General features: G+C 34.3%; 1 protein-coding gene across 1 annotated transcript in view; it reads left to right on the top strand.

The window, feature by feature from the left end:
* LOC120774933 overlaps positions 1 to 18,976 on the top strand; it is a 215,960-nt gene that overhangs the window by 179,608 nt on the left and 17,376 nt on the right. Inside the window, exon 4 of the mRNA XM_040104811.1 lies at positions 16,609 to 17,861. Within this exon, the coding sequence (XP_039960745.1) occupies positions 16,787 to 17,861 (1,075 nt within the window). The 5' untranslated portion in view covers positions 16,609 to 16,786. The remainder of the gene's footprint in view (positions 1 to 16,608; positions 17,862 to 18,976) is intronic.

Here is an 18,976-nt window from a genome sequence, read left to right as displayed (position 1 = left end):
TTTCGAGTTTATTGTAGTAAATAATATTGCAAGAAGTGAACATATACCTAAAATAATTTACGTACATTTTATATTTGCACTTATGTATATACATATAAATATATATATATATATATTTATTGAACACGCAATTTTTTATACACATTGTAGGCTCCAGTTTTGCAGTGAAGTATGTTATATCAAACTTTTTGACTTCTGCTTTGCATTAAAAAGGCATTTCTTCGTCTCTTATGCACTCCAATTTTATGAAATAATCACTTTAAAAGCTGAGATATGAATATTTCTCTTTTACAGAACTTTCAAAATATATTTTTCCTTATAATATTTACAAAATAATAACTTGAAAAGCTGAAATATGAATGTTGGTGATTTAAAAAGCTTTTAAAATTTATTTTTCCTGATAATATTATCTATATTATAACATAAATAGACTACTTGCTTCAATTAGACGCTTTCGGTTGGATGAAAAATCATTTGAAAATATACATATATTTAATATACTTATCATTCATGAAGCCTTAAAGATGTATTTTTAAAAAGTAATGTAATAACTCCATTATATCAACCTTTATAGTTTCTACTGTTTGCTGCATTCTTCTCTCGCAGGTTCTCAGCTGGCGAAAAATATCATTTAAAATTTTGAAATTTCTATATACATTTTTCTCATATATTTTCTCTTGTAAGATAACCATTTTGGCTTCAACTTGCGAGAATAGAGTCTGTCTCATTCACTCAAGCGCTCTCAGTTCGGAAAAAAATCATTTAAAAAGCCTTATTTATTATATTTATCATTCATGTAGCTTTGAAGATGTAGCTTTAACAAGCTACTTTTGTTTATTTGCAACTCACAGATACCAGTTTTGCAATTAACTTTCTGATATCAACCTGTATAGCTGCTGCTTTGGGGTACAGAGAATGCATTCTTTTCTCGTGCGCTCTCAACTGGAAAAACAAATCATTTGAAAGCACAAAACAATGTATATTTAGCATTAATAAAAGTCTTTAAATTATGTTTTCCCAAGTAATAACAGGTAACCTCTATACCTGTAAGCTACTAGACTCTATATTCGAAAGTTGTGACTATTTCGGGTAGCCTCTATACTGAAAGTAGTAACTATTATCGAATTATCGAAGCTATCTGTTTCCCTCAAGCGCTATTAGTTTGATATAAACATCATTTAAAAGCCCAAATTTAATATATTTATCACTCATAAAGCATTCGAGTTGTATTTATCTTTATTAATAAGCTGATATCTTTCTCGTAATCAAATCTGAATCGAAAGTGGACAAGGCAAATCGAATAATATATTTTTCCACTGAACAAGTAGACTTCTTAGTCTCAAAGCAAACAAAATTTTCCAGACAAAATAATCTCTAGTTCAAAACTTGACTCACTTTATTCTAAACATCGGTATCTGCCATATTATTCCACACAAGTGTCTCTAAATGCACTTCAACAACTTTTAAGCAAAAAATTAAGCTTTCTCCCAAACACAAATCTTAATTGCTATGCGCTCTTCCACAACCACGCCCTTCATTATCCATTGCACACAAAATTAGTGCACAGCACTAAATAAAACTCCCAACACTAATTTCGCATTTGCACGCCTTAAAGTATGCACTAATTTAATAACGCATGGCCGCCCAGCAAAATAAAGCAAACCGAAACGAGTGCAGAGCACAAATTAAAATGAAAGGCTGCCAGGCAGTAAAGCAAATGCAAAGAAAAAGTAAAGCACGATAGAAAGTGTGTAAGCTGTTATAGGAAAGAGCGGTGCGCAAAAAAGTATGCTACATTATACAGTTGTAGGATTTACGCTAAGCAGCGTGCAACAGCGCCTATATAGTCGAGCATACAAAAGCAAACAGACAGGCTTACTTAGCAGCCGCAAGTGTAACAAAAGCGCAGCGCAGCAGTGTGTTGGCGCCGACAAAAACAACGGTGTTGCGCCTAAAAGCAATGCATATTTACCGCAAAAGCGTTGTGTGGCGTGCAACCGCCTCACTGGCTGCATATATGTGCGGACGCGCACAAACAATGTAGCGCATTTTTGGTAATCAAGTCGAGTAAACAGACACACGCGGCAGCGCGCTTATTTCCAGTGTTGCCTTTGCGCTTGTAACGAAAATTCAAACTCGTTTTCTAACGTGCTGCTGTACGACAACAAAAAGCACGTTTTTTTCAGCTTCGTTTTTGCTACACTTTTTCAGACGCCTCCTTTTCCATGGCTTTAAGCCGCAATTCGCGCATTTTTCCTTTTTTGTTGCGCTCTTGCTTTGCTTGTTTACCTACATGTGTGTTTATTTGCCTTTTGTCTTAGTCGCCACAACGTCTGCTATACATTTGAGCTGCTTCGCCTACAGCCACAAACACAGCAAGACACACACGTGCGCACGTTTAACAACGCTGCTATGCTTTTGCCATTCTTGCCTCACTTCGTTGGCTGTGTCTATGCGCGTGTCTATTTTTTTTTTGTTCTGTGTTCATGTATGTGTGTGTGTGCGCGCTTAGGTTTATCTATTTTATTATACCTCAACGCCGGTTCACTACATATCTACATGGCAGCGCATGAGTGCGGTTGCTTTGTGGCCTAAGGTGTTGCTGTTAAGCTGAGGCTTGACTTAAATAATTACGTATACGCCAAGGCGTACGTGGCGTGAGCTAGTCTTGTGCAAAAACTACTACGTTTGGCTGTATAAGTGTCTAGTTGGGGTTGCAAACTGCTTGTACATTTGCTGTCTGTCGTTAAAAGTGTGGACAGTTGGCTTTTCAGCGCGTTCGCCTTTTGTTTGCCGTTAGCTATATATACACTTGTATATAAACCACACATACACATGCATAAATGCATAAATATTTGTATGTGTAAACCACTGTTGATATTTATGCTGCATTCTAAGCACTGTTGGTTTATGTCAGCGCGTAGCACACTTTCATTAGTTTCGGTTGTTGCCTCTTCTCAAACACGCTTTCACCTTTTACTACTTTCACACTCAGTTATCGCGTGTATTTTGCAGCACACTAACACACATTTGGTGGAAATTCTCAACGTATAGCAGCATTGACAGCTTCATGCTTCCTTGCACGGCTCTAATTTTCCTCTATTTGGCTGTTGTGCACCCTTTTCCTACTTCCTTGGCTTCCCTTCTTATTTATTTCAACGAATTTCATTCACATTACATCCTACTCTGACACCTTTCACTTTACTTTTTTTATACATAGCGCACATATATCTTTTTTTATATGCTTTACCCTTTCTCATACGCATTTCTACCTTTCTTGCCTCTATAGATTTTTATATTATTGTATATAATCCCTCCCCAATCCATATCCAATTTTGTCTAAGTAAATATTTTCCTCCACTTTTTCTTTTTCTCTTCTAACCACTTAGTTCTAATTTCATTAATTTCAATTCCATTAGATTTAATACCTTTAGTGGGTAAGTAGTTGCGCAATTTTATTGCGAGATTGTACTACTTATTTTCACATAAATTTACCGTTAGTGAAATAAGCGCATATGTGATTACTTGCGGTTTAATCCTTTGAAATGTTTGGCAGCGGTTGAAATTTTTGGTCGTGAAATATGGGGAAAATTTGTTAGTACTCTTTAGTGTATACGTACATAAAGGTACCCTGTAAGTAAAATGATTCGCAAAAGTGCTCGAAAAACAAAAAAAAAATAAAAAATTAAAATGAAAATGAAAATGGCAAACCCGAAACTCGAGTTACTAGAAGTGAAAGATTTCGTCGTAAGAATTTGTTAATAACACGGGAGTTCGTTTATTTAATTAAGATCTTTTCACAGAAGAAGTCAGAAAAAAAGGTTTCGTTTAATACTAATCTTTTATTATTAAGCTTATATCATTAATATTATTTGAATTAAGTTCTTCACATAGTTGGCAACTCTGCTAAGAAAAATAATATTCTACAAAAATATTTATTAGACATGCTTAAACCGTAATACTTTAATATCACATTTTTAAAAATGTGTATCAATATAGGAGAAAAAATTTAACAGCTGGCAACGCTCCCAAAAAAAATTTTCATTGTAAAGCTTAGTCAGGATTGCATACGCATTGTTAAATTTTCAATTAGTCACAGATATTTAGTTGAAATTTTTTAAACAGGTGGTAACCCTGCTCAAAAATAGTAACATTTCCAAAACTGAGAGATCTTCAATTTTATACTCTTTATATAAATCTGAAAACTATTCAAAATGATAATTATATTGAGTTATTATTAATTTTCTCACATTTATTTAATTGCTATTTTTTTAAACAGCTGACAACCCTACAAATAAATATTTTCTAAATAAAGCTGAAAGCTTTTTTAATTGATGCGTAGTTATAATGAGCTTTTATTAATTTTAGTACAGTTATAATATTTAGTTCAATTTTTAGCAGGTGGTAACCCTAACCAAATTTTTTTATTTAATAACACTCAAAACTCTTCAATTTTATACTCAATTACATATATTGCAATATTTTTTTGCATCGGAAATATTTTGTTTAATTTTTTAAACAGCTGGCAAGCCTACTCAAAAAATATTTACTGCCTTAATGCATTAAACTTATTAATTATATTAACGAAACAAGTTTGAAGCTCTTCAATTTTATACTTAATTATATTAAAGTGTTTGAATTTTTTCACAGTTATTTAGTTGCATTACGATGTAAAGCTGAAAGCTATTTAAATTGATGCATAATTTCCTTGAGGTTTTATTAATTTCAATTTTTAAGCAGGTGGTAACCCTACACAAAAAGTTTTTATTTTTTATAACGCTGAAAAATCTTCAATTGTATACTCAATTGTGTTTAATTTTTAAAGAGATGGCAACTCTACACAAAAATATGCACTGTTTTAAGGCTTTAAACTTATTCATTTGATACTTACCTACATACATACATATATTAACGTACTACTGTTTGTTTTAATACCGTTAATTATTTTAATTTTTAAACAGTTGGCAACCCTACCTAAAAATATTTCAAATTTTATTTCGTAGAACTCTTTAATTTGATACTTAGTTGTATTTTAACAAAGTTGTTTTATTGAATTTATTATTAGGTGGCATCCCTACCCGAAAATATTTTCAAATTAAATTCCCAAAAGTCATTAATTTGATAGTTCACTATTACTTTATATTCTTTATATAATTTCATCACAATTTATTAATTGAAAAATTTAAACAGGTGGCAATCCTACACACAATTTTTTTTGTTAATTTGAAACTTGATTTTAATGACATATTCTTTATTTTATCACAGTTACTTATTTAAAATTTACAAAACGATGGCAACCACGTTAATCTTTTTACACAATTCATACGATTGAATTCAAAAACCACTTTTTGTTATCTATCCATCTATACCACTATTACGCTGCATATACCCACTGTCCTTCGCATTTAGAACTTTGTAATTGTGTTTCAACAATCTTATTTTGACAGTGTTCGGATAAATAATTTGATAAAAATTATATTATACAATAATAATTATATTATTGTTTGTCAAAGGGATCGTTCATCCGTCAGAAGATAAATCACTGCAAATTTAGAGCACTAACTTCAGTTAATTTTAACATCATTTAGAGCACATTAGTAAGCCAATAAAATATTTTTGGAATATATCAAAAATTCTCAAAACTTTAGGGGCTTACACTTATGTATATTCTGTTCTTATGTATATATATATATAAGATAATATATATTATATGTATATATAGTATATAAGAATAATATATACCCTTAGATAGTTCAGAGAGAAATCAAAAAGAGGAGAGGATCTAAGCTGTTCAGTATATACTTAATAAAAATTAGAAAGCCTAAAATTTACTGTTTTTATAAGTACCCCAAGACATTGAGAAAGAAAAAGCAATGGCACTCAACATATAGAAAGTATCAGAAGTAACCTCAGAATGAGCTATTTGGCAGAAAAGATTATTCGAACACCAAAGTGATTGCCTCAAAACGAACAAAGCCTCAATAAGACTGGAGCAAATGTGAAATTTTATGATGAACAACGATGGACAAAAGTGTAAAACATATATAAATGATTTATAGAGCAGCTATATAAACAATTTATATACGTTTTACGCTTTTGACCTTTGCTAACTTCCGCTGATCGTAAAATTTCACACTTGTTCCAGTCTCTTTGAGTATTCTTTCATTTTTAAGGCGATCGTTTAATAATCTCCAATTCCATTTTAACGAACAAAGCACACTTATTCCTTAAGGAGAGCCAAGTAAACAAAAATATGTATAAATCCAGACTTTTTTGTTCAAATTTTATTAAAAAATTTCGAAACTTTTTATTAAGTTGTAAAAACATCGGAAAATTGCTTCGTACATATATTTAAAAAAGCAATCAGCCTCAATAGAACAGTCCCACAAAAACAGCAAGGCGTCGATTGATGTACATATGTATATAAAATGCTGAAATAACACGCACACGCAGCCACACCTACAACCACAGAGTCACCTACATGCGCACTTTAAGTAAATAAAGCAAATCGCAATAAAATGCAAATAAACAAAATGTGCACTCGCCAAACACTCATATGTATGCTAAAATAAACAAATTTCAAAAGTGCGCCTAAAAGTATGCAAAGTATTTAATGAAAAAGCCATTTACGGCTGACTTGTTTGGCAAACGCGAAACAGCCTTGCGGCCAGCTTAGCTTACAAGCAAACACGAAACATTTTTACACGATTTTCTTTCATCCGCTATGCTGTGTGGGTATGAGTGTGAGTAAGCGCGAGTTTTACACGACAATACACGCATGTGTGCTTGCCGCTTGTATATATTATGTTTTTTTATTTTTCACTTTTTCGCATGTGTATTTTAGTGTTATTTGCATTGGCGCCCAAATGTATGCAAATAAGCGAAATTTTGTCACACTTGTGCCGTTATGAGCCTGCAGACAGCAGCCAAGCATAGGCTGACAGGCAGCTAGTCACAATATATAGTACAGCTGCTGACACAGGCCATGCAATTTTCGCGCAAATACAATAATAAAGTAAAATAAATAAACAAGCGTCGTAAAAAGTAAAAACAAAAACAAAAAAAATAAGCATAAAATAAAAAAAAAATAAAGTGATAGCAAGCGGTATAAAACATGCTTACAGTGCGTATGGCAAACACCTAAAGTTATACACTCACACCAACACATAAATGCATATGCGCCTCGCATCAGCTGTGCGTGTCGTTAAAACGCTCGTATTTGCCCCGTCCACTGTTCGGTTAGTACTTAAAGTTCTTACGCACGCATTTTTGCTGAGTACACGCACTTACAGAGTTAAGCTCCACGCATGCATCATCACATCAACACACACATAAATACATATACATATACATACATACAATACATATATACACACATTTATTCGCTTTTGCGCTTCTTAGCTAGGCCTTTTCCGACTTTATTTGCTTTTGCGGTTGTTTTCAACACACTTTGGCCCGTTATTTGCCGAAATACTTCGCTTGTGTCAATAGCTATTATGAGCAGACATAAATCTGCCAACAGCAACATTATGGTCTTAAGTGTAGTTAAGAAAGGTACTTCTTCTGGATTAAAACACAAGTGTGAGTATAACGCCCGAGAGCTTAAACTTGTATGGCACCTTTCAAAGCAACAATATTTTAAATTTCAAATTTTTTGGGGTAAAGAAAGCTTTAAGAAGGGGAAGGTGTGAAATTTTTTTTATATATTTTTGATATGTAAACTTTTAGGGTAATTTCTTAACATTTATTAAAATTTTAATTTTTATCAATAAAACTTATTCATTTTTGGCAACTCTGTTTGAAATGAAATACACTAAAAGTATAAAAAAAATTAATAAAACATGTGGCAACACTGCCTAACATTTTTTAAAACTTAAAATTTTTTTTCATTTATTATATAGTAAATATTAATTTTAAATATGTATATTAATTTAAACAAATTCAGATATGTAGGTGGCAACACTACATACATTTTTTTTAAATTAATTATAAGTAATTCAAATATTTGCAGATCTTATTCAGCAAACCATTTTTCCATATGCCAAAGTTTTTAATTGATTACCAAGATTCCCAAAATATCTATTCTATTAATCAAAAGATTTTTATTTTCAATTTTATACAAAAAAATAGATAGATGGCAACTCTATTTAATACAAACGGCATTTAAGTACCCTTAAGTACATATTTCTATTTTTTTCTAACTTTTAAACTTACTGCAATATTGTATAAAATAAATATATAAAATAAAATAATAAAATTAGTACGATATATGGCAGCTCTGTTTCAAATGAATGACATTTAATTAACCATATATACATATACTATTACAAATAATATTTATAATTTTAATATTTGTTTAAATATAAACACCTTATAAGAGTTTTTTTTATTTTTTTTTTAATACTGCAAACAAAACTTATGGCAACTCTGCCGAATATAGTATATATTGCAACTATACTTTTTAGATAATTTTTTTCTGTCAAAATTTCAATTAATCCAGCTTCTTTAATATAATCGAATTTCTGTAAGCAATTTTAAAAATATTTTTTTTTAAGAAAAAGTAATAATTTATGGCAGCTCTAGTAATTTTTTTTTATTTAAAAATTTTTTTCTGTAAAAATTTAGATAAATGCAGCTCCTTTAATATAATTGACTTTCTGTAAATGTATTTAAATATTTTTTTACGGCAGCTCTACAAATTTTTTTTACTTTTGCATGTTTTTCTAACATCAAACTTTTAACTGCTTCATAAAGTTTTAATAGTATTTTGGGCAACTTTTTAATTTATAATCCAATATAAATGGCAACCCTGTTTCTGGTTTGAGGCTTTTTTAATAAAAAAAATATTGACGTTTTAAGATTTTAACCGAAACCACTAAAAACGTTGCTAAGAAGTATAATCTCTTGATAGAATACTTAATTATTTCAGAAATCATAGGTGTATGGTAACTCTGTTTCAATTAAAGGTTACTTTAATACTTTTAGTATCCTCTAACTATTGTTTGTTTGCTATTTTCCTAATAATTAAGGGTAAATGCTTAAATATTTGCTTGTCAATATTTTATTTTATTTTTTGTGATCTTTTTGGATTTCAAACAATTCTGGTGGCAACCTTGATTGGTTTTATACTTAAAAAATATACCATAAATAAATATTCACAGTTTTAGCAGTAATAAACCGAAATAAAGATAATATATTTAAAAATTTATTAGCTTTTTGGCAGGATAGCCCAAAATCCTAAACTAGCACTTAAATTATTTTCATTTTCAAGAATACTTCGTGATAATTTTAAAATTTTATTTTTATTATCATTATTTTAATTTATCAAAAAAATTGGCAACTCTGCAATGTTTCCAATTATTAAAAAAACATTCTCTAAAATTACAAAAAATATTCCAAAAGTCGTTTGGCAACCCTATCAATAAAAATAAAAATAATTAGTTGGCAACCCTATTTTTTTGCTGTCTGATTTCTTATGTTCCCTATAGGATCTTTGGGAAAAATATATGAACATACAAATAAAAATATACTACTAAACAGCAGTTGGCAACCCTATATTGCAAACTTATAAAGAAATTTTCTTGTTTCTTTTTTCAGTTTTGAATAGAATATACTTTTGTGCCATCTAATGGTGATTATCTAAATATTTTATTATTATTTATTAGTTTTCGAAACGGGTGGCAACCTTATAAAAATATTTTCGTGTTTTCTTTTCAATTTTGTGTAGAATTTAGTTTTGTGCAGTTTTAAAGGCGATATTTAATTCTTTTATGAGTTTTCGAAAAGGGTGGCAACCTTATAAAGAGATTTTCTTGTTTTTTTCTAATTTTGTATAGAATTTAGTTTTGTGTATTTTTAACGGCGATATTTAATTATTTTATTAGTTTTCGAAAAGGATGGCAACCTTATAAAGAGATTTTCGTGTTTTTTCTATTACTTCTATCAACAAGTGTTTACTAAAATACGAAAATTTCATTTTCATATATGAATGTATTTTCCATTAAATTTGTAACCCAATAGCCTTCGAATTCATAAAAGTCGGTTTTGGAGAATTTACAAATTTTGATTACAAATTTATACGCGTTCTTCAAACTCTTCCCAATAATTCGATATTTTTGTAAAAGTCCACTCCAACCACTGCCCTTTATATCAGCATAGCTTGCAATAATAACACTTTGTTGTTGTATAGACTAATGGATGAATTTTATTGTGCCAGAAATGCCACTTTTAATCTGGTGCTCTTACAAATTCCCCTACAATCAGTGAGCCCACAAATGGCCAGCCGACAAACGAACAGCTGACCACTCAGCCACATCACTAGTTCGTTTAGATAATGGTTACTGATGGCTACGAACCAGCGATATTGCTAATAGTTGCCTAAAAACTATTTTCGAAATAAAAAATTACCGCTTTCATTATAAAACAAGAGCGTAGGAATATACTGTGTGGCATAACCAAATTTCTTTCACCACACCAGCATACTGCGAGTAGCAGTTAGCAGCACAGCTGTGCTGTGCAGTGTTGCATATATAGTGGCTGCATATGCGGTGCAATCTCACAGTTAACGCAGTCAAGCGTTACGTTACGTACGCCATATAGATGTACAAGCTATGGCTGTGGCGAGTGCAGAAAAAGTTGTCGTTCACATGTTTGTGTATGTGTATGCTTTTTTATTTGTTGGGGGCTTTTGAACTCTGAAACGCGGCGTTGCAATTTCCGCTTGGCCGCACATTTTTCAGCCGCCGGATATGCAACGAAAAACCAATCGAGTTCAAATCGCAAAATGAATGGCAAAAGTTTTGGTAAAAATAATAGAAGCGATTGTCGAGTTACAAGTCTATGCTTGGGCTATGTTTGCCCAATAGCGGTGGTGCTGGTGGTTTCGGACTCGCCTTCGCTAAAGGGCTTCTACATAAATGAGAAGGTATAGTTATAGGATGGCATTTTTTCGTAATCAGGAACACTTTTTTATTGAAGAGTTTTTATAGACATGCCTAAAAGTATGCAAAAATATTTTTTAACGAACAAAATTCTGATGCATGGCTTACTTTCAGCTAACTTGGATCGTATAAGTAAGCTATTCAAGCTTCAATACTACTGATAGCTTAAACGATGTGATATTTTTCATTCTTTATAGTAATTTCTTCATTCTTTATAGTAATTCATTAATCAAATACTCCACGCCTATATGTAGGCTGAAATTTTTTAAATACTAAATTAGCACTCTCTCCCAATAAAAACATTATGATCATACATACTACTTTCAGTATAGTAGGGCGACAAAAATTGTTATTAATATTTATGCAATCCTAAAAGTATGCAAGATTTTTCCATAATTTCCTTCATTTAACTTGTGCCGTGAATATAATTCTCAAACGTTTTTCATTTATTCTTCTTCAAGAATTTCTCCCTTATAAAGCTTTCTTTTCGGTGTATATTTCAAAGCACGAAATTATATCCAGAGTTATGAGATAATATAAACACTTTTTCGAGATAATCATGTGTTTTTATATGTAATTTATATATTATACTCTGAAAAAAAATCGTATATTGCTTTAAGAACGATGCTTTGAAAAACCTTCTTTTAGGCCAAGGTTGTTAGGTTATAACTTTCTTAAGAAATAATCTTAAAGTATTTCAATAACGGCCATCTAAAGAAATTTGGATCTTAATCTGTATTCAAGGAAATTTAAAAACCCCTTCAAAACAATTTATATTATTATCTAGTTGGTTGGTGTCATCTTCCGTTTCCAAAACGTTTTATAGTATCGAAACTGCTTTAGGATGTTAACTCGACAACACCTACTGATTCGAAATGTGTTTTTTTTTTTCAAATTTTCCATAAACAAAAAGCTAGGTTTCACTTGAAATAAATAAGATGAAGGTTCTTCGTTTTAAGATAAACTATATCTCTACAATGCCATGTAACCAACTATTCAAAAATAATATATAAATATATTATTATTAAGAGGTTTCTTTTTCCACTCCTTTGACACTATAACCATGGGTCGGTATAAACCGAGAACACAAAACTTCACTAGTTGCCCATATCCTTCGCGTGTCGCACCAGTTGTACTTCCCAAGTGCAGACAAGTCACTATGCAATGGGATGCGTGAGCATTCTTACTTTCGTTGCCCATCCATGAGTCTCGAATCGAAGAATTTTTGCTGGTGCGAGTGACCTGGCCTTAACAGCGCGTTCGTTGGATTTTTATACGCTTAACTATATATATCTTCAATATTCATCGTTCACACAGATGGCTCCAAAGATCTTCTCTCAAATACTACATGTTCTTTCTCATCTCGGTTTGTCATAGCACATTTTTCTGTGCCGTTTAATAGGGCGGGAATGATAAAAGACTTATAGAGTTTCACTTTTTTTCATCCAGAAAGAGTTCTGCATCTCAATTGGTTATTGACCCCAAAGTAGCACTTGTTGATAAGAGTAATCATCAATCAACACATCATATCTGTGTTGTTGAAAGCTGCTTGGAAATCAACAAAAAGATGAAGGGTGCTTATCTGTTTGTCGCGGGGACTCTCCAGGATTTCACATATTGTTAAAATCTGGTCTATGTTGGATTTGCCACGTCTAAAGCCAGACTGATCTAATAAGATGATTACACTGAGTCGATCTGTTTGTCAAGATGCAAGATGTGACATGTTGTAAAAATCTGTATTTGCCAGGTCTAAAGCCATACTAATGAGATTCAATTAGACGTTTCCAGTGAGCTTAAGTATTCTACACAATATCGCTACCTGACCGAGTTCCTTTACCTTTTCTGTTGTAACTTGGTATTATATGTATTTATAACAAATAAAAGAGCTCTACAAGTTTCAAGTAGTTTTCGAATTTTTAATGGATTTTATGAGAAGTTTAGAAGAAAGTAGAAACAGGAATGGAGATTTCTCAACACTTGCTGAGGTCTAACAGATGAGATATTTTTGATCTGGATATAGCTCCAACGACAACAGCTCTATTATAGTGGTAGTGATTATCTGTCTACTGAATTTTGAAGTGTCTGCTTAATTTTTTTTTGAACAATGAAGCGTTGCAATGCTTTTTACATAGTACTATAGAATACAGCGCGCCAAAATTTCTAGTCTTCATACAAATATTTAACAAATTAATTAAATACTTAATATTTGTTGCTTCAAACTTACTGATACTATTGACTGTCAGAACCCTGAACTAATACCAAATAGAAACTAAATTCGAACTTTGCAATGATTTCAAACAATTTCTGCTAAGTAATTAAAATAACAGCACTAAACTGCAAAACTTTCTAAAATAAAACTATAAACTATTGCTTTACCTTTCAGCGCGCAATTTCGCCACAAAACAAACATACATTTAGGCGCGCGCACACATTTCGCACAACTCTATTTGCTGCGACTCGAATGGCATGCTTTTGAGCGCCACTTTTACTTGTCAAAACAATGTACAGTTTTCGTTGAAACTTTAACGGCGCGACGTCTTTGTGGCGCACACATTTTAGCTGTTGTGCGCCTAAATATATGCGACATATTTGTAGCATTGTTGCGACAGAGAGTAGTTCAAGGGCTTTACTTTTTAGCAAAGTGCAATTGGAGTGTAACAAAATACCCGTTACTGTCAGCAGCAGTACGCGGGTTAGTCTCTTGGCCACGCTGTCCACCATGTCGCGCTATATAAATACAGAAAGCAGCTAGCAAAGCGCACAGAAAGTTCGTCCACATTGTTGTGGCGTAAAATTCTTTCTAGACAAACAAACTAAAAGTGCAAAAATAAACATAAAAAAAATAACTCACCAACATTTGTCGATTTAATTAAATGTGCAGCAGTAGTGGCGTCTGCGTGCGCGCCTACAAGCAGACTTGCACACATGCGATTACATATGTTTGCTTTTGACTGGATTACATTTTCACATTCAGCGACATATGTACATACTTACACGTATGTATGGCTAGTATGTGAGTGCTCACCTTACAATGCCTGTCACGAAGTGTTTGCTTTTCACTTAAATTCCACACACACGCATACAACTACGCCGACAGCAGCGCATACAAATTAAATATATGGCGTTTGTATTAAGTGAGTGCGCTTTTATTTATTTATTTACTTTTATTTCACTTATTTTTACGTGTTTGCCGCCAAATCCAACTCAGCGCTGAAGGTTAGCAGGTCCGCGCCGGTTGTTAGGAGCACCAAGTAATATGAGCAGATTGTTAGAGTGCTGCAAAAAAGTATACATTTGCTGGCATGTGAAGAATTTGTGCAAATATACATACTGACACATATGAAAAAAATATTTATTCATGTGTTTTTGTGTGTGTGCGTCTATGCAATAAAGTGCTTTGGCATATTGAAACCTTATCTGACAGGTATGCAGGCAGATTTTGAAGTATGCTTTTATGTCTGCGCATGTTTGTGTTTATGTGTGCTTTGAAGTGAAATTGAGCTGAAATTGCGTAGACGCGCGTATGTATGCGTGCATTTGGCATACCATGAGCAGCGCGGCAATTTATTTAGCATACATGACTGAATATATGGCCTACATTTAGGAGTATATACTTTGGTATGAGAACATCAATACTTGACTATGTATGTATGTATGTAAGTGCAACTGTAAATATATAATAATATATCTGCGTTAGTCAAGGCTAAATTAAAGGGTCAACTATAGAAAGAAGAGTTATATGCAGAAATGTTAATGTTTTAGCGTACAAAGCTGCTGCTTTTCTTCACTAACTGTTAAAAAACGAAGAAAACCAACAAAAAAAAAACAGAAGTTCCAATTATTACATTTCAAAAGCTATGTGCGCTCAAAGCAACAGGCTTTAGAGTGAAATTTGTAGTTCAACCTCGTCTTAGTTTATTATTAATATTTTTTAGAGCTTAAGGGGGGTTTAAAACGACTTTGCATCATATGAGAGTCGTCATCCAATGTGAGTCGTGTAGCCACTAAAACATGTATTTTTTCCCTTGCTCAGGGACCGCTTTCGCATTAGGACAAGATTTTTATGATGGCCCTATTTCAGACCAGTTTTTACTTTTCCTGCATCTAGTAGTGTCTACGATTCTGTTGCCAGCATTAAGCTGTTTGGCGCCCCTCTGTGTCCAAGCTTATTATTTAAGGTACTTTTAGACCCTCAAATTATTATTACTCATGGTGTACCAAAAGTAGAGGCTTCTGACAGATATTCCTGATATGTAGGTTGCCTCTTATATTTCAGGCTTAGAGCACAAAAAAAACAAATTTTAAGCCCAGAAAATCGCTTTATTGGTTTTCAAAATATTATATTATATTAGATACATGGTACTTTTGCAAGCGTTTGTACCAATTATCGAAGAACTTTTGCCACTCAGGTTGAGGTATCACCAAAACATGCGTTATAAACGTATCAACCGCATCAGCTTTTGTTGGATTCGGCTCATCTTGAAACACCCATACAGTCGTCTGGTGTTGACTTTCGAGCTCATATGCGTAAGTACACGTTTCAACATCTCTCACGATTTCATAGATGTGCTTCGAAGCAACGCTATCGTATTTTGTTCACATTTCTCCCGACCAATCGACACCAGCCTTTTTTTGAACGGTCGACAAATTGTGTGCTCGGCAATTATGTACTTCACCGTGTATACATATTTTTTACACTCAAATGTCCAGACAATATTGAATTTATATGGGACCACCATTTAGCTGTATCTATCTCCGGAACTGGCAAATTAGTTTGCGCACAGCATCAGTAGTTTCCAGAATAATAACTGTTTTGGACGACCTTCACGAAATCCGTCTTTGAGAAATCTGCGACCTCGATTGAATTCCCCATACCTTCGATAAACCCTGGTATTTGATAAAACTTCATCGCCAAAAATTTAATAAGGTTCCTTGATAGACTGTTGCTTAGATGATCCACATCGAAAGCAGTGAAAATTAATCGCACGAAAGTGTTCGTGATTTAATTCCATTTTTTGCCGAGATGAATATTTCAAGTTACTGTAAACAACACAATTAGCGACCGTATGTCAAAACGTTCATGGTAGCCTCAAAAAAGTCAAACTTTACGATCAAGTTGTCAGTTTTTAGATTGCAACACTAGTGTTATATGTCAGTCAAAATGAAAGGAGCAGTGTTATGAAAAATACCCGCTTATAGGTTGTCATTCAGGATACTGTCTTAGAGATTGTTAAAAAATATTAACTACCATTAAAAATTCAAAGTCTCCTAAACTACAGCTTCAGTTAATCGTCTTTGTGCATTATAATTGGGTTTAGTCCCTTTGGCTGATTTCTCAGACGTATTTCCAGTACACAAAGCGTGCTCTAAAGCGATCTGTCGAAAAAGAACTCGTGCTAAATTATCACTTTTTACAATAACAACATTATTATTTTCGATGAAAATTTAATGTTGGACGGAAAAAAATTGAAAAGAGAAGCCAACCGAACCAACTAAGATGGTAGATTTGACTAGAAGATTAGTTAAAATTACTTGTATAATATTTTAAGGAGATCCACAAAAACCTTTTGATATATTTTGGAATGGTTCCAAGAATATCAACTCTGCATGCCCGATATCTCTTGAAAAATATTTATATAACTTTCATTTTCTTTTTCTCTTTTTGCAGTTTCTTTAACATTAAAAAATTAAGTCGCAAGCAAACACAAGCTGCCTGAAAGCACTAACAGTTACATCGTCAGAAACTTCGAAAATGATGGACAGCACATTAAATCACACCCCATCTACCGTAATCCCAATAACCGTTGCATAACAAACGCAGGCACTAAACCTCTCATTGCCGCAACATGAACATCGAACAGCAGAAATTCCCACCACCACCAACGAACTTGCTGTCCGATAGCGGTTACACCAACGGCTATGCCACACCCAGTGGCAGCAGCATTACCACAACCTCAGCAGACACATCAGCGTCGTCGCCTGCCTCACAGACGACCACCTACGTGAATATACCGATTATACCACATGGTCAGCTGCCCGCATCCGCGTCATCCACATCAAACGCCTCACCACCGCTGCCGCCACCACCACCTTCAACCATATCAATGATGGCGGGCGGTGGCAGCACACCGAACAGTGGCGGTACAAGCACCTTCAAGACACCATTACTGCCCATGCCCACGCTCGAGGACATCGAAGGCGGCCTGCTGGCTGTCACCACAGCTAATGCGCCCACCCCAATGCCTGTCGGTATACTCAAGTATCCGAATGCTGCCGCAGCGGCCGCCGCAGCATCGGTAGCAACAACACCACTTACACTGCCACCATCTACGTTGAGTATGTGCGGCAGTGGCATGGGTCCGGGGCCACCACCGACGCTAATGCAAGCGCCTGCTCTATCGTTACCCGCCTCAACTGTGTCTAGTGGTTATTTGAGTGGTGTTACCAGTAGTTATCAATCAGCGTCACATGCGCAACAACAACAACAGCAATTACCACCTGCCACACTCTCACTAAACAGCGATATGCTGCAGCATCAGACGACACCAATAACGGTACTTTCATTGCAGCATTCCACGCAACAAGCGTTACCACCACCACCAGCGCCCTCTGTGGGTCTACTCAATAGCAGCAGCGGTGTTGCGCTTGGCTTAAATACGAGCAGCAATGCCAATATGGGGCGTAATAGTCACCAATCTAATACCACCGTTGGTATGGGCAGCTCCGGTGCTGCAACAACAAGCAGTAACGTGGATTCAAAGCGCTCGCCAAAATGCTGCGGTTGTTTTGGTAGTAGCCACTCTTCATCAACAACGAAGTCACAGCACAAAAAGCATCGCAAACAGAAGGCACAAACAATTTGGTCCGCTCTGTTAACGAATCTGGGGATCTGTGCATTGCTGCTAGCCTACACTTTATTGGGTGAGTAAGGGAATGATATCTAAATACAGTTAAGATTAAACAAATTTCATAATTTAGTGAAGATCTCATAAGATTTTAGATCATATACGCTATAATCGGTCGGAAATTCCAGCCTAAATAAGTTAGCTGGTTTGAGTCAGATAAGTCCAGTTGTCTGGGCTTAATCCATCGAAGTTTCATTGTAGACATAGGTTTAACGTTTTCACAGACTTTTAAGAAAATTTAGAGTTTTTCTAGTTCTTTTTTATTGAATCCGTAGAGATAGTTTCTAAGCTATTTTACTTTTTTCGGTCGAATTTTCAGTTTCCAATACTAGTTTCTAGTCGAATCAACCTGACCTCCGACGTTTTTACTAACTCAAGTAAGCTGTGTTCTAGTAAGCAACTAGAAATCTTGAATAGTTGTGTTGTCGTGCCTTCTTTTTACCCATTCTTCTTCTTTATTGGCGTAGACAACGCTTACGAGGTTATAGCCAAGTTCTCAACAGCGCGCCCGACGTTCTTCCTTTTCGCTGTTTGACAGGAGATATTTCTTTTTGCCCTCTTTCAATATCAGACCCATTGGCTTCGCTTCTTTGTCCAACCTGGAGAAAGCAGAACTAACGGTGAGGTTGTTATGGCCAATAATATCGACAACATCGGCGCACGCCAACAGTTGTGCACTCTTTTACAAGATACCTTCTTTATTAAGACCTGTAGCTCGAATTCTCATCCGAGGCTGCTTTGTTCTTTTCATTGGGGGTATTTTTACATGGCAGGTCCCAAATCCAGCGCACAACCCCTAGGGAGAGATATTGCACTTGTGTTCACTTTCTCACTTTAACTCGCCTTCACACAGCTGTTTATTAGCCGTAGGCAGGAACAGATAGTTATCACTTGGTGCTAGATCTAGACTACAAGGTGGATGCATAAGAACCTCTCAACCAAGCTCGCCGATTTTCTGGCGGGTCATAAGTGATATGTGTTATTTAGCCTTATCCTGATGGAAGACAATTCCTCTTCTACCGGCCAAAGCTGTTCGCTTGGATTGTTACTAACTTCAACTGGTGCAACTGTTGACTGGAGAAGCCCGAACTAAGAGTTTGGCCAAAGGAAAGCGGCTCATTTTAATTACTT

This window comes from Bactrocera tryoni, chromosome 4, assembly GCF_016617805.1.
Source record: "Bactrocera tryoni isolate S06 chromosome 4, CSIRO_BtryS06_freeze2, whole genome shotgun sequence".
NCBI lineage: Eukaryota > Metazoa > Arthropoda > Insecta > Diptera > Tephritidae > Bactrocera > Bactrocera tryoni.
This window is presented reverse-complemented; position numbering and strand designations above follow the sequence as displayed.